Here is a 22,609-nt window from a genome sequence, read left to right as displayed (position 1 = left end):
CCCACTCTCTCTCAGGTGCTTAGAGTTCTGATGCTATGATTGGCTAGTTTGACCACCCTGCCGGGCTCAAAAGGAGGCCTTCTAGAGGCAGAACTTTGACTGTTGGTTGAGGAAAACATGCTGCTGAAAGAGACACGGGCTCCTGAGACACGCATTGCTTGGAAAGAGATGCAAGAGACACGCATTGCTGAGGGAAGACCGAGGGACCAGCACTGCTGGGAAAGAGAGTGTGAGAGACTGCTGGCCGAAGGATGGTGGGCTGGGAGAGAGACTGGGCAATTTTTCCTGAACTAGAATTGTAGCCTGTGGTGCTTCCCTAAAAAACTCCATAATCTGTGAGCTCTGTGTGGCCATTGCAGCGAATTATCGAACCCAGGAGAGAGGTGGTGGGTGCTCTGGGAGGAACGGTTGGAGAAAGGGCTGGAGGGAGGCAGCATGTCGGGCCTTGTAGGAACAGGCGTTGGGTTACTGCTGGTAATCCTGTCCTCCTCTGGTGGGATTAGAGGAGGTCAGAACCCGTGTCCTCCTTGCCGTTTTTGCAGCTAGTCATGTAAGTTTTCCAGTAATATATCAGACAGTGTTTCACTGCTATTCATAAGGCTTTCACTGGCCAATTCTTTGAGAAGTATATGGCCTCTTCCTTCTTCTGAGTACATCTTAGTCTAGAAGCTCTGCTGAAACCACCAAGAGTAACCTTGCTGCCATTTGAAACAGCGGTGGCATTGGCTCCTGCCTCACAACAACACACAAGCCACCATAGTATGACAAAGTGACAGACAATTTCATCTCTCTTAGCTGTTCCAAACTGCTCTGCTCACTTCCTGGTCTCCCTCAGCCTTCCAAACCCGCCACATCAGCTCGCTTCCTTCCTTGTCTCCCTCAGCTGCTCCAAACCCGACACACTGGCTCACTTCCTTCTCCCTCACCCACTCCAAACCCACCACACTGGCTCACTCCATTCCTGGTCTCCCTCAGTCATTCCAAACCCACTGTGCCAGCTCACTTCAGAGACCAAAGCAAACAGAAAAAAGGCACCTTGGAGGAAACTTCAAAATAATCTATCAATATCCAGAGATGATGAATGAGCTACTGCATCCATGAAACAAAAATGGAATGCTTTAGAAGAAAAGAATATCTGGGGAACAAAATATAGTCTTAAATATAGAAATCAAAAGCAAGATAGTAAAAACGAGAACCTCAATAAATATCTTAGTCGATAAAGTTATAAATCTGAGTAGCCCAGAAACTAAGAGGTAATAAAAGAGAAAAAAAAATATATGAAGACTGTTCAGAAGGTCTGGAAGCCAAATAAGTATTCCAGAGATTTAAAAAAAAAAAAAAAAAAAAAAAAAAAGCACAAGTAAAGAAATCACCAATAAAAAATGTTAGGTAAAATCCCTAGAGCTGAAGGAAATGAGTTACCAGACTAAAAGGTCCAACAAAGTACCCAGAGAAATGGACAGAAAAAAGACCCACACCAAGACATATCAATGTGTAAGTTTAGAAACAATGGATCCTAAAGCTCTTAGAGGGGGAAAAAAGAAGCAGCATACATATGATCAGGACTCAGAATGGATTATGTCTTCTAAATTGTAACCCTAAAAGCTAAAGAATCAATGGGTGCCTCAAAAATTCTGAAGGAATATATGTATGTGGGGGCTCTGGCAGTGTAGTGCCTAAGGCATGTGACTGCTAACCAGAAGGCTGGTGGTTCAAACCCATCAGCCACTCCACAGAAAGAAAACTGGGCAATCTACCTCTGTAAAGATTTACTTTTTCAGAAACCCAATGAGGGTTGCTATGAGTCAGAATCAACTCAATGGCAATGAGTTTGATTTGGGGGTTTTATATGTATGTGGGGTATCCCATATAACATTTCTCCAAGTTATTGGAAATACTGTGGTCTACAAAATGAAAGTATAAAGGAAGCCATGAGATATTAAATTAGAAGAGCCACACAGATTAGAAGTCTCAGAGGACGGTGAAGGACAATCCCAGGTTTACAGCTTTACGTACACTAGACATGGAAGACACCCGTATGTTTCATGGATGCTAAATTAGAGGAGAGAAACCCCAGAAACAGAAATTTTGAATGCCATCTTCACCAAGATGACAACTGCATTCGTATTAGCTCTTAAACTTCAGGTCAGAATGCCCAGATGAATCAGACCCACATTCACAGCTATACTTGCTTTGACCACATGAAATTCTTGCTCTCCTCTCTATGCCCTACTGCCTGCATCATCCAAAGGCACTTACTTCAACCCAAAGAGCCAGAGACAGGAAATGGGAAACTCAGAAGTAAAAACACAAAACAGTCACCCCCCCACTAACATATTCAGGCAGATCACACTATACCTCTGCCGCTGTTATTTGCCATAGAATCGGCTCAAATCACAGTGATCACTGGGCCATCCTCATAATATTTGCTATCCTTGAGCCCATCATTGTAGTCATTGTATTAAACAATATCTTTGAGGGTCTTCCCCCGTTTTGCTGACCCTCCATTTTAACAAGTACAATACCCTTCTCCAGGGAATGATCCTTTCTGACAACTTGACCAAAGCAGGTAAGACAAAGTTGGCCATTCTCACTCCTTCTTCCAAGACAGATTCGTTTACTCTTCTGCCAGTCCATGGCATTTTCAGTATTCTTTGTCAACACCACAATTCAAATACATCAATTCTTCTTCAGTCTTCCTTATTCATTGTCCTCCTGTTCGAACGACTGCACCTTGGTCTATGTACAGGTTCTTCGTGAGCACAATTAAGTGTTCTGGAATTCCAATTCTTCACAATGTTATCCACAACTTGCTGTGATCCACAAAGATGAATGCCTTTGCATAGTTAATAAATCACAGGTGAACATCTTTTTGGTATTATTTGCTTATAGCCAAGATCCACCTGAAATCAGCAATTATAACCCTTGTTCCACACCCTCTTCTGAATCTGGCTTGTATTTCTGGTAGTTCATTATCAATATACTTCTGCAACGATTTTTTAATTATTGTCAGCAAAATTTTACTTACATATGATATTAATGATAATATTTGGTAATTTCTACCTTCTGTTGAATCACCTTTTTTTGGAATCTCTTCAAGTCAGTTGGCCAGGTATCTGCCTTCCAAATTTCTTGGCATAGACAAGCACGCACCTCCAGTGCTGCATCCATTTGTTAAAACATCTCACTATGTGTTCCAACAATTCATAACCAAATCAAAACCAAACTCACTGCCATTGAGTTAGTTCCAATTCATAGCAACCCCTCCTTGTGTTTCTGAGGTAGTATCTCTGTGGAAGTAAATTGCCCAGTCCTCCTGCCAAAGAGTGGCTAGTGGGTTTGAACCACCAGCCTTCTGGTTAGCAGTCAAATGCCTTAGGCACTACTCTACCAGAGCCCCATCAATTCCTAGAGCCTTGTTTTTTTGCCAGTTCCTTCAGTACAGCTTAGACCTCTTCCTTTAATACCATTAGTTGTTGACCATATGCTCCCTCATGAAATGAATGAACATTGAACATTTCTTTTTGATAGTGACTCTGTGTATTCCTTCCATCTTCTTTTGATGCTTCCTCCATCGTTCAGTATTTTGCCCACAGGATCCTTCAATATTAAAACTCAAGGCTTGAATTTTTTCTTTAGTTCTTTCAGCTTGAGAAATGCTAAGCATGTTCTTCCCTCTTGGGTTTCTAATTCCAGGTGTCTGCACATTTCATCATAACACTTCACTTTGTCTTCTAAAGCCACCCTTTGAAATCTTCTGTTCAGCTTCTTTATTTCATCATTCCTTCCATTCACTTTAACTACTTTCTGTTCAAGAGGATATTTCAGAGTGTCCTAAGACATCCAGTTTGGTCTTTTCTTCCTTTCCTGTCTTTTTTCTTCATGTATGATGCTCCTCTTGATGTCATTTCACAACCTGTCTGGTCTTTGGTTACTGGTGTTCAATGCATTAAAACTATTCTTCAGATGGTCTCTAAATTCAGGTGGAATATATTCAAGGCCGTTATTTTGGCTCTCACGGACTTAAGTTTCTTCGGCTTCATTTGAACTTGCATATGAACAAATGATGGTCTGTTCCACAGTCAGCTTCTTGCTTTGTTATATTGGGGTGACATGCATGTTGCTATGATGCTGGAAGCTATGCCACTGGTATTTCAAATACTAGCAGGGTCACCCATGGTGGACAGGTTTCAGTGGAGCTTCCAGACTAAGACAAACCAAGAAGGATGAGGCCATCCACTTCTGAAATACACCTCTGCTGGATGCTGTAGGGCCTACGGCATCTGACTGCTAACTAGATGGTTGGCGGTTCAAACCCCCAGCCACTTCACGGAAGGAAGACTGGGCAATCTACTTCCATAAAGATTTACCACCTCAGATACCCAAAGGGAGTCACTATGAGTTGGAATCAACTCGATGGCAAAGAGTTTGGTATTTTGGGATTTTTTTTTTTTGGTTAGATGCCCTGATATAGTGAGTCTTCATGTTTCTCATGAAACCTGACTTCTAAATTCTCAAAATGGAGCTCATGTAAATTCTAAGGCAAGTTGAAGCTAAACCAGGTCCCAGAGCTCCTCCCCTGAGTTGATCTTTTCCTAGAAGCTTTTATCTCCTCTTTTTAAACTCATAGATTTGTTATTTGCTACTCAACTTTTAAAAACCAAGTGCTTCTTTTAATGGCTCAGAAATAATTAATACAATAATGGCTATCTCAGTAGGAAAGGAAGGACGGGAAAGAAGATCAGATAGAAGAAAACACAAGTTTTTCTCAGTTTGATATTCTTCTACTTCTTAACCTGAGTAGTAAACACATGAATGATCACTTTATTATTCTTTAAACATTATTTCTCATACATTATGAAACACTTCACAGTAAAAATATTTAAAAAAAAAAAAAACATAAAAGAAAAGTATAAGACATACGTGGCACGATTCAGTTTTATTATAAAACCTACATGTATGCAAATAAATGCACAAAGGTCTGAAAAGATACGTGAGACACTAACAACACTTATGACCTCTGAAAGCAAAACAAAGATTGGGGAAGGAAAAGAACCAAGGGGAGTTTTCAATTTTTGCTCTATGTAATTCTATACAGATTAATATTTTCAAAGACCATAAATTTAATAATATTTGAAGCATAAATTTGCTTTTAAAATACATTCATCTTTCATGCTTTCTTAAATGTGCATTATTACCTCGGGAAAACAGAAGAAATAATAATAGCTGACATTAATGAAATGTGCTACAATCATTTTATTAAATTCTTTTTCTCTTTTTTTTTTTTCACTTATAACTATATTACAGGATATGTGGTTCAAGATCACTAAGTAAATGCACAGTTACATTCTCTCCTTCCTAATACCACTAAAATGGCAGAAAAGTCATAAAAAAGGTACAAATCCACAACAATGAACAATACAGGATAAGCATCAGAAAGAGGTGAAAACAGATGAAGACTGTTAATTAATGAAGCAGGACAGAAGAACCAGAGTATAAAATACCAATCTTGGGACTACAGCCAGAGAGAATTCACCTATCTGGTGGGACTATCAAAGAGGTCAAAAAAGACGCTCAAAAAATACCAGGTACAAAAGCAGGAATTAAATACATGGCTGCAAACAGGAATCTTAATTGAAAGTCTATTATTCATTGTTGCATTTGGGGGGGAAAAAAAAAACCTGACCGCTCATACATACCAATCCCTGCTCTATGACACAATAATAAACAAGATAGAGGGCTCATCTTCATCAAACAAAATAAAGCAGTGCTTCAAAACTGTGACGGTAATGGCAGAAATGTCAATATTGTAGGTAAGTCCATTGGAGAAGCTCCCTAGGGTGGGGAAATCTGAGAGACACATGAGAAAAGTAAGAGAGAAAGGAGGGAGAATGAGAAACATTTTCTTAAACAATGATAACAGTGCAAAGAATTATGCTAAGCAATATGAAAGTCATGTCATTAAATCCCCATAATACATAAGAGTTATTATTTCCAATTTATAGATGAAAAAATTGATGCTGAAAGACGTGAGAAATTACTCAAGGTCACACAGATAGCTAAGTGACACATCTAGATTTTAAAAGCAGCACAAGCCTTTTATCACCGTATTAACAATATCAGTCATTTCATCTTACCCTAGTCTAGTTTGTTCAGTTATATGATAGCCAGTTTAATCATATTGCCCTTAAAGTCCCATCTAATTCTAACACTATGACTTATTGTTACCAAAAGAAAATGAATCCTAACTGTCAAAAAGCATTCCATTTATAACTTAACATTCCATTAGTGTACCTAGAAACATGGAGGGGGGTGGTGCTGGGTATAAAGAAATGTTTTCTTCAGTATTTCAGAAATATCACTAGGCTCACACTGAAACAATGCCTCTCACTTTTAGAGAAAATTATCTGGTTTGGTTTTATCTCTTTCCTGAAATGAACTTTCTTTTTTTAGTGCACCAATTTTATCTTAGATGTCTTTAAAGTCAATTGCAATAGAAGAATACACCGGATACTATACTAAAATGCTATTTCGCATCAAGCAAGTAGAAAGCTCCATTATACAGCTGTCAATATTGTGTTAACTCTATTTCAAGGGTTCCAATATGAATGATAATATATACAAATTCATAATAAAATCAATAGTTCTAGTAATATTCATAAACTAAATAAAACTGAAAACAGGATATAAAATTTTAAATTTAAGGCAAAAAAAATTAAAGAGAATCACTACATATTTATTTTCAGTTCTTTCCATTTAACAAAGGAATAGTATTTGCCTTATCATTAATAGAAAACATATCCCTATTATCTGTCCCTTTACCATCTTATATATATTTCCTTTCTTTGTGTTGTATGTTTTAGATAGTCAACTGGAATTAGATGCAAGACCATAATGAAATCAATATTCTGTATAACTGCTAGCAAAGTGATGACTGTTAATAGTTAAACAAGATTAAGTCATAAAAATATCTATGAAGGAAGATGAAGATGATGTACCTTTCCCTGTATCTTCCGATAAACAGAACTAAACACCCTGGACATTATATATAAAATAGACATAAGCCTCTAAAAGTTGTAAGAGAGAAGACCAGCTTTTTTTCCTTGGGACCTAAGGTACAAGCTGGTGGTAAATTCTCCCAGTTTAGTTTTATTTGCCTTACGTATCTCAGATTTGGAGCTGAAGAAACTGGTAACCCAAAAACACCAATGACACAGCCCAAAAAAGCTCCAACAAAAGTTTATTCTCTATAGCCAAGGGTAAGCCTAACAAGACAAAATTTTTAGACAATAACTGCTCTTCTCCAGCCAAACACCACAGAAAACAACTCTAGGCCCACCTACATCTATGACCCACACAAACAAAAGTCGACTGGTCAGCCAAGATATTCATCCACTCCAGGCTGAATCAAGGCACCTCATTAGCCCCACCAAGGTGGCTGCCAGAGAAGGCCAAGCAGACAAGACTTTCATTCCACCCAAGAGTGAGGGGGTGTCCCTTCTCCTTCCCACTGAGGTGATGTCATGAGTCAGGACTTTCACCATTAACCAACAGCAGTAATCAGGCCACCACAGCATGAAGTCAGTGGAAACCACTTGGAGAGCCTGTTAACTCTATCTGGAAGTAAGAAGATGGCACCTCATCCCTTTCATCTGCCAGAGCAGTATCAAAGCCAGTAAAAAGAGAAGATTTAAATAAAATCCAGAGTTTCATAACATTATAAAAATTTCCAGTGTCGATCAAAAATTATTTTTATACCAAGAACCAGTAAGTTCTCAAACTAAATGAAAAAGATAATCAATAGATGCCAACACTGAGATGACAGAAACGTTAGAATTAGTCTGACAAAAATGTTAAAGGAGACAACATAAAAATGTTTCAACAAACAATTACAAACATGCTTTAAACAAACAACAAAATAGAAAGTTTCAGCAGAGAGATAATATAAATAAATGAAAAGTACAATAGGAGAAATTAAAAACTCACTGGATGGGCTCAACAGCAAGGAGTAAATAGAAGAAAAAAATCAGTGAATTGGAAAGACAGAAAAATACAAATTATCCAATCTGAACAACTGTGATGGTTAAGTTTGTGTGCCAACATGGCTGGGCCTGGTTGAGTGGCTGGGAAGCTGAATGTAGTTATTCCACATGTGACACTGGTAATCAACTCCATGGTGGAATCTATTGGAGCAGCTGAGTAGCTGCTTTGGGTATGTGGTCTGCTTCCCATATGTAAGAAACAGCTTTGGGAAAGGTCTCTAGTTCACGGCACACTTAAACCCTGCATGTAGCCATGTCATTACTCAGCAGCCTTCCATGCTCTGTCGATCCTGGGACTTTCAATGGAGTTGAACAAATAGCCTATAGTGTGTTTTGGTAACATCAGGACTGTGCCTTTTTACTTGTCAACCTTGGGCTTCTCAGCCTCGGCAACCCAGCAGCTGTCTGAGTGAAGAAGAGCCTCTAGTTTCAATGGGCTGGGAGCAGGAGGCAGCGCTGAAGACCAAGGTTGAGGGGCTTTCACTCAGCCCCTAGACCTGGCACTTTGAACTTGGACTTAAAGCCTCCAAACTGTAAGAGAATAAAACTCCTGTTTGTTAAGGCCATCCCATTTGTGGCATATTCTTGTCAGAGCAGCACTAGGTAACTAAAACAACAACAGACAAAAAAAAATGAGGAAAAAAAATTAACAGAGCATCAGGAACCTGTGGGACTATAACAAAAGGTCTAACAATCATGCCAGCAGAGTCAGAAGGAAAGGACTGTCAAATTAGAATCCTGTAACCAGCGCAATTATCCTTTAGAAACGAGTACATAATCAAGATAGAAAAATAAAGAGAATTTATCACCAGTAGATGGCCAAAGGAAGTTCTCTAAACTGAAAAGATTAAAAAAAAAAAAAAAATTCTTAGAACACCAGGAAGTAGAATAGAATATAGGAAGCTAAAATGCTAAAATATAAATACAACAGGCTCTCCTTCTCCTCTTAAGTTTCCTAAGTTAAGTTTGATAGTTGAAGCAAAAATTCTAACATTATCTGATATGATCTAAATGGATGTAGAAGAAATACTGTAAACAATTTTATTATATATGGGGTTCAAGAGAGTATAAATAGGGTAAGTTTGCTATATTTTACTTCAACTAGTAAAATAATGACACTAGTGGACTGTGATAGGTTATGTATATAAAATGTATTTTATTGAAACTTGTGGTAAGATAGTGGAATAGACAGACAAGCTCCACAGACCCTCTTCAACAAAGAAAAGAGCAATCAATTGACAGAGACGCAGAAAATAATCCTGGAGCCCTGAACTTTGAAAGGAAGTATACAGAAGTAGATTAGGCACCAATTAGCAGAAAAACCTGAATGAAAGCAATGAGTACAGAGACAGTCGGGGCAGGGCACTATCAGCTACTCTGATAGGACCAACAGCCTGAATATTTCCAAGTGGTGCTGGAACCTGAGAATTGACCTAAAGATCAGCCCTGGTCCTCAAGGGCTGCAGGGATAGCTGCACTCATGGCTTATGACTAGGAAGGGAAACAGGAAGGAGGGAGACAACCTGAGCTATGGACTTTCAGCTGTCAGGAAGGTGCAGCCATTCTGGATATTTAAAGTGGCCGAGGGTGCAGCCATTCTGGATATTTAAAGTGACTGAGGGTGCAGCCATTTTGAATGTTTACAAGTGGTGACCATTTTGGATTTTAAAGTGATAGCATTCTCATTAGGATTCCAGGGACCTAAGAATAGGCTCTGTTTACCAAGGGCGGCAGGAACATACAGGAAGCAGACAATGGGAAAGGAGACAGGTGGTGAACGTATAAGTGCTGCCAACTAGAAAACAGAAGAGCATAGCAGTAACCTGCTTACACAGGTAACATACAAACAAAACAAAGAAAATGAAACTCATGGGCAAGTCACTCTAACATACAATCACCAATTAAATATAAACACAAAAATGTCACAATGCCTTGGAGACAACAGAGCATCACAGTTCACATATTTATCCTTTAGAAATGAGTACGTAATGAAGATAGAAAAATAAAGAGAATTTATCACCAGTAGATCTACCCTAACAGAATAACCAAAGGAAGATCTCTAAATTGAAAATATGAAAAAGCAAGACAAAGCAGAAGAAACAAGCAACCAGAGTAAGACCTAAAACACATCCCTGAGAAAGACACAGCATTGGAACTCCCTGACAAGAAATTCAAAAGAATTTTATTTAGGTACCTTCAATGGATTGAGAGACAGATCCAGGAAAACACTGATAAAATTGAGGAAAACAAAGACAAAACCCTAGAACAATTTCAAAAGACAGTACAAGAACAAAATGACAAAATAAATGAAAAATTAGAAACGATACAAAATCTACAGACAGAAATCCAGAAAACTAATACTGACCTTTAAGAAATAGATAACACATCGAATGGAAAATGGAGGAGAACTGAATCAATGGAAGACAGAATTAGTGAGACTGAAGGCAAATACCTCAATACTTCTTTGGAAAGGGATAAATCAGAAAAAAGATTAAAACAAAATGAAGAAAGCCTAAGATTCATGTGGGATACCATCAAAAGGAATAACCTACGTGTAACTGGAATTTCAGAACAGGAAGAGAAAAAGAAAACCACTGAGAAAACTGTCCAAGATTTATTGGAAGATAACCTTCCTGATATGATGAAAGATGAGACTATATCCATTCAGGAAATCCAAAGAACCCCAAACAGGATAGAACCCAAAAGAAAATCACCAAGGCATATCATCATCAAACTCATCAAAACCAAAGCAAAGAAAGAATCCTGAAAGCAGCCCGGGAAAAACAAAAAGTTATTTACAAAGGACAATCAATAAGAATAAGCTCTGATTTCTCAGCAAAAGTCATGCAAGTGAGAAGGTAATGAGATGGTATATATAAAACACTAAAAGAGAAAATTTTCCAACTAAGAATTATATACCCAGCAAAACTGTCTCTCAAATATGATAGTGAAATTAGGACACTTCCAGATAAGTAGAAATTAAGGGAATTTGTTAAAACCAGACCAAGCTTACAAGAGATGCTAAAGGGAGTCCTCTGGACAGAGAACCAATAACAGCAAACAACAACTGACCATTAACACAAATGATGACATAACCCAGAAACCAACCCAGCTATGGAAGTATCCAAAGTAAATAAGCCTACAAGATTGTAAACAAGGAACCAGAGACATCAATTGACAAATGAAGACAACTACAAACCAAAAAAAGAGAAAAACTTTGTAGTTACAGAACTTCTAAATGATAGGGAAGTCAAGACAATTACAAGACAGAACGGACTGTTCTAAACTTGAGAAGAAATTACAAATCACAAGGTAAAGTCAAAGAAAAATGATAAACCCTCACATCAAAATAAAAAAGAGGACCAGTACAAATATTTAGCAATACTAAAACAAAAGCAATGAAGTGATAACACAATTCATAAACAAAACGAGCTCAGCACAGAAAATTATGTAGAACAAAGAAATCAACACCATAAAAAGCACATGACAAAATGACAGCAACAAATTCATACTTGCTGATAATTACAGATATGACAAGGGACTTATCTCTAAAATTTATAGAAAACTCCAACACCTCAGCAACAAAAAGATTAACAATCCAATTAAAAAATGGGCAGAAGACATGAATGGACACTTCACCAAAAAGCATATTCAGGCAGCCAGCAAATACATGAAGAAATGCTCATGATCATCAGCCATCAGACAGATGCAAATCAAAACAACAATGAGATACCATCTCACCCCAGCACTAATGGCAAAAGTTCAACAAGACAGAAAATGACAGATGTGGAGCAAGGATGTGGAGAGATTGGGACTCTCATACAGTGCTGGTGGGACTGTCAAATGATACAACCACTGTGGAAAACAGTATGGCAATTCCTTAAAATGCTGGAATTAGAAATACTGTTTGACCCAGTAATCCCACTACTTGTTATATACCTAAAGATGTGAGAGCCAGTAGGAGAATGGATACATGTACACCCATGTTCATAGCAGCACTATTTACAATAGCCAAAAGATGGAAACAACCTATGTGCACATCAACAAAAGAATGGATAACCAACTATGTACATATACACAATGCAATACTACGTAACATGAAAGAATAATGTAGAATCTCCAAAACACCTCGTAATGTGGGTGAACCTGGAGGACATTATACTGAGTGAAATAAGTCAATCACAGAAGGATAAATATAGTATTAGTTCATTATTGTAAAAAGTCTTTCTTTGTTGGTTACCAGGTGTGGGAGGGGAGGGGAGGGTACAGTGCAAAAAAAAAAAAAATGCACTTACCCATGTCACTTTCGTGTTGTATACATAAATTATATTTCAAAAAATGCATTTTAAAAAATGTATTTTTTTAATTGTGGTATATATGTAACAGAATATTTGACATTTCAACCATTTTTACATGTATAGTTCAGTGACATTGTATGTTCACCATATTGTTAACTTTCACCCTTAACTGTTCCTAAGTTTTTCCATCAACCTTCAGAGAAGCTCAGTGTCCTCCAATCATTGAGTCTTCCTTTCCCCTTCCCTCCCATCCACCCCTGGTAAGTACTAATAAACTCTGCTCACTCTATACTTGCCTATTCTAGGTATTTCATAGAGCAACCACTAAAAGAGCTTTACGAAGCGATACATTCAAAAAAACTATAGATAAATCCCAACAGAATTCTAGAAAATGTTCAAGTAACTTTCAGGAAGTCAAGAAAAACAACAGAGAAAACACACAGAAAGGCTTAAGTATTAACATATCAATAACTATATTAAATGTATATGGTCTAAATGTACCAATTAAGAAACAAAGATTAGAAGAGTGGGTTTATAAATATGACAATATGCTTCTATAAGAAACTCACTTAAAATACAACAATACAAGTATGTTGAAAAGTAAAAGGAAGTAAATGTGTTAAGTAAACATATATCATAAAAATATTAATCAAAGAGAAGTAGGAGTGGTTGTACAAACATCAGATAAAGTAAACTTCAAAGAAAATTACCAGAGACAAGGAAGGATATATATGATGAAAGAGTCAATGTGCCAAGAATACAGAGCAATTCTAAATATGTATGCACAAAACAGCAGCACTATAAAAAATATGAAGCAAAAACTAATAGAACTGAAAGAAAAAACAAATCCACAATTACAGCTGAAGATATCAACATTCTTCTCTCAACAACTTATAGAACATCTAGATAGAAAATCATCAAGGACATAGAAAAACCCAACACCATCAACCAACAAGATCTAACAGACATTTATTGAACAATCCACCCAACAAGAGCAGATACACAATCTGTTCAAGTATTCACGAAACATATGCCAAACTGACCACATGCTGGGCCATGTAATAAACCTCAACAAATTTTAAAGAACAAATTACAGAGTGTGATCTCTGCCCAAAATGGACCCAAACTAGAAATTAATAACAAAATATTTAAACAATTAGAAAGTAAACACACTTCTAAATAATCCATGGGTCAAGGAAGCCATCTCTAGCAATAATGAAAAAAACACACTGAACTGAGTGAAAATGAAAATACAACGTATCAAAATTTGCAGAATATAGCTAAAACAGACTGTGAGGGAAATATATAGCACTAGATGCATACAGTAGAAAAGAAGACTCTCAAATCAATAATCTAAGCTCACCCTCAAGAATGTAGAAAAGTAATAAAATAAACCCAAAGCAATTAGAAGAAATAGTAAGAGCAGAAACCACTGAAATTGAAAACATAAAATAGAGAAAATAAAACAAAGAGTTGGTGCTTTGAAAAGATCAATAAAACTGACAAACTGCTACCAAGACTGAAAGGACCATAGTAGATCTTCAGAATCTAAATGTAGACAAAGAGATCTTAGACTTGATCAAAAGCATGACCCATAAAATGAAACTTTGACAAACTGGACTTCATTAAAATTAAAAGCTCTCATTCTGCAAAAGCCCTTATTAAGAAAATGGAAAGACAAACCACAGAGGGGGAGAAAATATTTGCAAACCATGTATCTGACAAAGGATTTGTTGTTGTTGTTGTCATGTGCCACTGAGTCGGACCAACTCATAGCAACCCTCCTTGGGCTTTCGAGGCAGTATCACTACAGAAGTAGATTGCCCAACCTTCCTTCCGAGGAGTGGCTGGTGGGTTTGAACTGCCAGCCTTCTGGTTAGCAGTCAAATCCCTTATGCTCTACACTACCAGAGCTCTTTAGTACCTAAAATATATTTTTAAAACTCTCCAAATGCAACAATAAGAAATGTAACCATCTAATAAGAACACAGCCAAAAAACACAAGGAGATATTTCACTGAAGAGGATATGAAGCTGACACATGAGCACATGAAAAAATGTTCAACATCATTAAATGAAAATTAACACCACAGTGAGATACTACTACATACCTACCACAATGGCTAAAATAAAAAAGAGTGATAACACCAAATTGTGGCAAGACTGAAGAAAAAATTGGATCACTCATACATACATTGCCAGCGGGAATGATACAGCCACTCTAGAAAACAGTATGGCAATTTCTTTAAAAACTAAATATGCAACTACCCCAGACAAATGAAGATAATATTCACACCAAAACCTGTACATGAATATTTATAGCATTTTTATTCATAATAGACAAAAACTATAAACAATCCAGCAGTTTTTCAACATAAAATACTACTTGAGAATGAAAATGAATGAACTATAGATATATCCAACAATCTGGGTGAATCTCCTGAGAACTATGTTGTATTTGAAAAAAAAAAGTCACAAAAAGTTATACATTGTATGATTCCATTTCTATAACGTTCTTAAAATTTGGTAAGTGGTTGCCAGAGTTTAAAGAGTAGTGTGGAGAGAGGGGCAAGAGAGAAGTGGGTGTGGCTATAAAAGGGCAAAAAAATGAAGGATCCTTGTAATGAAAGAAATGTTCTGTATCTTGACTATATCAATGTCAATACTCTAATTATTATAAAGTATTACAATTTTGAAATATGCTGCCTCTGGGGGAAACTGGCCAAATGGTGCATTTAGGGGGTAGGGAGAGGTGTATGCATTATTTCTTACAACTGCATGTGAATTCACAATTATCTCAAAATAAGAAGTTAAATTTTAAACACTGAAGGACAGATAAACCTATAATATGACCAGTGAGACAATTTCATTTGATATATAGCAACACTGAACATTATTAAACATTCAAATATTACTTTATAATTTCTTAGCTTGGAACAATAAAACAAATTCTTTGACTAGTGTCATATCACAGCCATTCTCCAAAGATTCACTTCTAAAAGCTAAGAATTTCAACTCACCTTCCACACTGTCAGAACAGGAAGTTCCAATGCCAGTGTCTCCACTGTCAGAAGCTATGCTATGTCTTCTGGTATAGTTATTTCGATGGTTAGGTGGAATAGTCGTGGCCTGCCACAATGATTCATTACCAGGTAACCAGGCTGATGAAGAATAATCTGGGCCTACAATGGAAAACATGCAATAATTACACACATATATATAATGTTTATGTATAGGCAGGGGGCACTGGTGGTCCAGCGGTAGAATTCTCCCCTTTCAGGTTCAATTCTCAGCCAAATGCACCTCAAGTGCAGTTACCACCTGTCTGTAAGTGGACACTTGTGTGTTCCCATTGCTAATGGAAATAAAAATTTACTCATGACAGAAAAAAAACTTTGGCAATATGTAACATTAGTCTTTAAATGTTTCATACGCATCTCATTAATCTCATTCCTCCAGAAATAATCCAACACTTGCAGATTATTCTAGAGAAAAGACGGATCCTTAAGCATTATCTTGTAATAGGGAATAATTAAAAATAAGCCCAACAAGGGAAAGGGAACATAAGTGTGGTTGTTAAAATAATGTGTTTTTTTTTTTTAAAAAAAAAAAAAAGGAGTATTTAAAATGCTCAGTGAGAGAATAAAAATAAATTGATACAAATAGATAATTCACAAAAAATCTCAGGTTTCATGTGTCTGGGAATTCTTTGAAGTTTTTTTTGGTCTGTGTCTAGCTATCTTTCTTCCTGCTAAACTGTAGCAATACTCCATTGCAGACAAAGACCATGTATCCAGTTCCTTCCTTAGTGCTGCATCCAATACACAGTAAAGATTCAAACAAACAAAAAATGCACAGAATGACTAGAACAAGATACTACTAGTAGTTTTCGTTAGATGGTAAGATTACTGGAGATTTCTTTGACTTTTATGCTTTTATTTTCCTTTTAATTATGATACTTTACATTGATACTTAGAAAAAAAATGTAATTTTTTAAAAATGTTTAACTTCTACTACAAATAAACCCAGTAATTATACCTGTACTCAATAAAAACTAAAATCTTGGAGATTTTTTTTTCCTTGGGTAGGAACACCACCTTATTTTGGCCTAGTATGTAACAAGATGGATACATTCTAATATATAAATCAAACAACACACAACTTTTTTCAAATGTTCAAAAATACACAAAATGATTCTGATCTATAAACATAAAAAGGAAAAAAAATTCTTAGAATTCAAAATAAAAATCTTAGAAGTGTTTAGCTCTTTATTTTAGCTAATATACAAATAATATATAGTTATTACTATACAATAAATACATTCACAATAAGGTGCTCTGGTAGTGCACCCGCCATTTAATCACCTGACTGCTAACCAAAAGGCTGGCGGTTTGAACCTACTGCAGTTCCACAGGTTAAAAAAAAAAAAAAAAACACAGTGAGCCACTCCTATATAAAGATTACAGCCTAGAAAACCCTATGAGGTAATTCTATTCTGTCACATGGGGTTCACTATGAATCAGAATCAACTCAAGAGCACACAACAACAACATATTAATAATAACACAATGATTTCAATACTATCACAATTAGTTCAGGTCACTGGAAGAAAAAAGTTATGAAACGTTTTTAAGCTAGACTAGGGGGCTCTAGCAGTGAAGTATTGGGTACTCATGTATCTTGACAAAAGACCAGTGTGATCTTCCTTTTTCTAGGAAGGGATCCTCATCAAAAGAACTCTGAAAGAACGATGCAGATACTAAGTCCGATGACATCGAACCAATTACTAGATTAATCAATGGGGAAAACAGATGTCCCATCCAGAACTTATTTATTTTTTTTTTTTTTACATCAGCAGACGTTTTAATTACCTTATGAAAGTATCACTATGATCCTACTTTTGTTAAACTTTTCCTTTCAAAGAGGTTAAGACAATTCATTCAGGTTTCCCAAATGACAGGAAGATTAAAAAATAATAGATTTTTCTGTACAAGTTTATCTCCTTCAGCCTCAATTCACATTTGTCTTAACCTTTAAATACCATCACTTCTTTTTAAAAAGATCCAACATAAATTGTGTGCCTGGAATGCTGAAGATGATTAACAATGTCATGAATAAAATAACATTCTATTTTTTAATTTGGATTGAGTGAATTCACAGTCTGAGATGAGTAACATGTTTTGTCTCTAGACAAATCGATCCAGACTCACAAAGCAAGAAGCAGACACGAAATATGTTTATCATGTGACTAACAAAAAATTTCTCACAAAATAGTTATATAACACTACACTACTGAATGGCAGCTACTCAATTTCTAGATATATGCTATGCACTTAAAAAAAAAAAAAAAAAAAAAACTTAAAACAAGGCTCAGTGATGCCTGGGCAATAAAGTATTACACAGGTCCTAACATACTAGAGGGAGCTCTGGTGGCGTAGTGCCTAAGGCACTTGACTGATAACCAGAAGGCTGGTGGTTCAAACCCACCACCCACTCCTTGGAAGGAAGGTTGGGCAATCTACTTCCATAATGATACCGCCTTAGAAACCCAAGGAGGGGTTGCTATGAGTCAGGTCCAACTCGATGGTACATAACAACAACGGTAATAACATACTAGAAGTAATACTGTGAAAAGCAATTCTTTCTACAGCAAAGACAGAAGTACTACAGTAAGAACAGCAATGATCTCAAGATACTATATACTGAACTTCTCTCTGGAATAAAATGTTACATTTTTCAATATCAATTTCAAGTCTTTTTGAAATGGAATATAAATGCCCAAGGGTCACTTAATTAAAAATTAGTATTTCTCACACTATAAATGGAAAAAGATTAGCACCAACTGAAGAAGCAACTTATTATATTTTTCTTTCTGAAGATTTTCTAAATTGGAAGCAAAAATGGATACAATACTCATGCTTTCCACAATGTTAATGTAGCTGTATTTTCACACAGAATAACAACTAATCTTACTGAATTCTTTAATGACAACTCCAAGCTAGAACAAAATAAAAATACTATTGACAAAACATATTTACACTTTTACAAATAAAGGTGTAAACATAATACAAATCCTGAATACAAATTCTTCAAAATGCAGGCTATAACCCATTAGTGGGTCTTAAAATTAGTTTAACTGATTGAGACCACCTTTTTTTAATGAAATAGAACAGAACAAAATAAAAAATATCAGAGAGCACTGACCCTTATATGACATCAGATGCATGTATTTTACAGTTGACCATCCCTGAGATGTAAAAAGTACAAAATACTTTTGAACAAAGTTTAGAAAGTGGTCTTCAACTGTCCCAATTCTCCATATCACTAAAAGTCAATGTACAACTAAAGTATATAGGAATAAATCCAGGGACTATAACAAACAATTTCCTCCTTTCCTTAACACATACATCTCATCAGTTACTGAAACTCTTCATTTCATTTCAGCAGCATTAATTTAACTGGGTTTCTCCTCTCCATTTCCCTGTCACAGATTGTATCTTTTGGCTAGACTACTGCAACAACCTCTTGGAACCTAGTCTCCTGATGGAATGTCATCCAAGCCAGCCTCTACCCTACTATCAGAATTATCATGCAAAAATAAAATTATGTTTGTCATTCTCCTACTTACACAGGTCTGTGGACTCTTTATAGCATATTAAAAATAAACTCAAAAGCCTTTAAAGTTTGCAGCCTCATTTTCCAACACTTTGCAACCCTTACCTTCCCACCTCAGCTCCCCTACATATACTCTCACACCACACTTACCTAATCACAGCCTCCAAACAGGCACTTTCATGACTCCAAACTGTCTCCCTTCTCTATCATCTTTAAGAGTTCAGGTTCAGACATAACCTGCTTTAGGTATCTTCCCTGATTCTTCCAGGTGACATTACATAACTACTACTATGGGTACTCCCAATGTATTACTCAAAATTCCATCATAGCATTTTCTAAATTACATTTACCCATATTTACATGACTGTCTTCTCCTTTACCAAAGCTATGATGGTGAAGAATGGCAATTTCTTTTTTTTTCCATTACTCTCCAGACCTAGCACAGAGCTGGACAATTAAGTAGGATCTCAATAAATGTACTCATTGTTACCATCAGACACCCAATAAATGTTCATATAATAAAATTAGAATCTTGGAAGCCTTGTAATTAGATTATAAATTAAAGTGAGGATATTTTGGTGGTGGTTGTCAGTTTATTTCAAACAACAGAAGATTTTAAACTAACCATCCAGCCCCTTTGCACTTAAGTATCTATTTAAAGATCAGTAAATATTATAGAAGCAGCCATACACAAAAAAAGAATTTTAAATATTTGAACGGCTGATGGTCAAAATTCCTAATAAATATGCAAAACCATCTCCAATAAGGTCAAAATATTCCAAAAAGTCACCAAAAAAAAAAAGACAAATAAAACATTAAACCACACAGGCTACATTAATAGCAGCCTGAAAATCCACTAACAAAAACACGGTACCATTCTTCCCCAAGAAAGAAAATAAAAAATGTTATAATGAGTGTTATAGATTGAATTTTGTTTCCCAAATATATGTGCTGTAAATCCTAAACTCTATGTCTCTGGTTATAATACCATTTTGGAAAAGATTATCTATTATGTTAATGAGACAAGATTAGTATGTGTATTTTGGCTCAATCTCTTTTGAGATATAAAATAGATTAAACAAGGAAACAGAGATGGGGGAAGACAGATGCCACATCAAGTGAAGATCTCCTAGGAGGCAGAAGCTCAAAAAAGACAAGAATCTTCCTCCAGAGCCGACAGAGAGCATCATCCATGCTATGATGGAATTCTGAATAATACATTGCCATTTTGAAAGCTGGCATCCTGAACTCAGACTTCCAGCCTCCTAAAATGTTAGAAAACAAATTTCTGTTTGAAAAAGCCATCCACTTGTGGTATTTGTGTTATGTTATTGTTGTAGTTGTTGTTGTTGTTGTTATGTGCCATCGAGTCAAACCCGACTCATAGCAACCCCTCCCTGGGTTTCCGAGGCAGTATCACTATGGAAGTAGGATTGCCCAACCTTCCTTCTGAGGAGTGGCTGGTGGGTTTGAACCGCCAGCCGTCTGGTTAGCAGTCAAGTGTCTTAGCCACTATGCTACCAGAGCTCCTAAAGTAGCACTAAACAACTAAGAAAGAATTTGGTCCCACAAGAATGAGGTGCTGCTCTAACACACATCTACAATGTGGAAGTGGTTTTGGAATTGTGCAATGGGTAGAGGCTGCAAGAGTTTTAAGGTGTCTAATAGTACAAGCCTAGATTTCCTTGCCAGCACTTATCTGTCAGTTTGCCATACTGTGTCAGTGTGTCATACTGTGGTGGCTTGCATGTAAAGCAGTGAGGCTGGAGGTTAAGGAACTGGTATTTCAAATACCAACAGGGTCACCCATGGTAGACATGTTTCAGCAGAGTTTCTAGACAAAGACAGACTGAGAAGAAGCACAGGGCCATCCACTCCTGAAAAAGTCTGGTCACTGAAAACCTTATAAACAGCAGGGAAACACTGATGTATTACTGGAAAACTTTATGAGAATAGCCATGGAACTGATATAGCGCCAGAAGATGATCGCGTCAGGTTGGAAGGCACTCAAGATACAACTGCGGAAGAGCTGCCTCCTGAAAGTAGAGTTGACTTTAATGATGTGGACAGAGTACAGCTTTCGAGACCTTCATTTGCTGATGAGGCATGACTCAAAATGGGAAGAAACAGCTGCAAATACTCAATAATGATCAGAACGTGGAATGTACAAAGTATGAATCTAGGAAATTTGGAAGTTGTCAAAAATGAAGTGGAATACATAAAGACTGAGATCCTAGGAATTAGAGACTGATACTGGACTAGTAATAGACTGGTACCGTCCATGTTGAATCAGACAATCATATGATGTACCATGCTGGGAATGACAAATTGAAGAAGAATGGCATCACATTCATCATGAAAAAGAACATTTCAAGATCTATGAAGTACAATGTTGTCAGTGGCAGGCTAATATCCACATGCCTACAAGGAAGAACAATTAATACTACCATTACTCAAATGTACGCACTAACCACTAAAGCCAAAGAAAAACTCCAAAAAAACTGGAGATTTTTACCAATTTATGCAGTCTAAAATTGACCAAACACACGACCAAGATGTACTGATAATTACTGGTGACAGGAAGGTGAAAGTTGGAAACGAAGAAGAATCATCGGTAGTTGGAAAATATGGCCTTGGTGATAGAAATGATGCCAGAGATCGAATGACAGAATTTTCCAAGACCAACAACTTATTCACTGCAAATATCTCTTTTCAGTAACACAAATGGCAGCTAGACACCTGGACCTTGCCAGATGGAATACATAGGAAACAAATCTACTAGATCTGGGAAAAGAGGCAATGGAAAAGTTCAATATCATCAGTCATAACAAGGCCAGGAGCTGACTGATGGAACAAGACCGTGAATTGCTCATATACAAGTTTAAGCTAAAGCTGAAGAAAACTAAAATAACTCCACGAGAGGAAAATTATGATGTAGATTAGATCCCACCTGAATTTAGAGCCCATCTGAAGAACAGACTTGTCACACTGAACACCAATGACCGAAGACCAGCCAAGTTGTGGGATGACATAAAGAACATCATACACAAAGAAACCAAACAGTGATTAAAAAGACAGGACAGGAAGAAAAGACCAAAATGGAAGCCAGAAGAGACTCTGAAACTTACACTTGAATACAGAGTAGTTAAAGAAAATGGAAGAAATGGTGAAACAAAAGAGCTGAACAGAAGATTTCAAAGGACAGCTTGAGAAGACAAAGAAAAGAACTATGATGAAATATGCAAAGGCCTGGAGTTAGAAAACCAAAAGGGAAGAACACACTCAACCTTCTCAACCTGGAAGAACTGAAAAAAATCAGACCACAAGTTGCAATACTGAAGGATTCTATGGGCAAAATATTGAATGATGTAGGAAGCATCAAAGGAAGATGGAAGCAATACACAGTCACAATACCAAATAGAATTCGTCAAAGTCCAACTATTTCAGGAGGGTACCATATGATCAAGAACCAATGGCACTGAAGGAAGAAACCCAAGCTACATCGAAGGAATTGGTGAACAAGGCTCCGGGAATTGAAAGAATATCCATTGAGATATTTCAACAAATGGCTGACGCACTGGAGGCACTTACTTGTTTATGCCAAGAAATCTGGAAGATAGCTAGCTGGCTGACTGGAATAGATCACTATGTGTGC

General features: G+C 36.7%; 1 protein-coding gene across 1 annotated transcript in view; it reads right to left on the bottom strand.

The window, feature by feature from the left end:
- CEP85L (centrosomal protein 85 like) overlaps nt 1–22,609 on the bottom strand; it is a 217,553-nt gene that overhangs the window by 175,131 nt on the left and 19,813 nt on the right. Inside the window, exon 2 of the mRNA XM_007954193.2 lies at nt 15,360–15,521. Within this exon, the coding sequence (XP_007952384.1) occupies nt 15,360–15,521 (162 nt within the window). The remainder of the gene's footprint in view (nt 1–15,359; nt 15,522–22,609) is intronic.

The sequence above is a fragment of the Orycteropus afer genome, unplaced genomic scaffold, assembly GCF_000298275.1.
Source record: "Orycteropus afer afer isolate SDZICR_OR568_19922 unplaced genomic scaffold, OryAfe1.0 scaffold00441, whole genome shotgun sequence".
In the NCBI taxonomy this organism is placed as follows: domain Eukaryota; kingdom Metazoa; phylum Chordata; class Mammalia; order Tubulidentata; family Orycteropodidae; genus Orycteropus; species Orycteropus afer.
The sequence above is the reverse complement of the archived record's forward strand: the minus strand, read 5'-3'. Positions and strand labels throughout refer to the sequence as shown.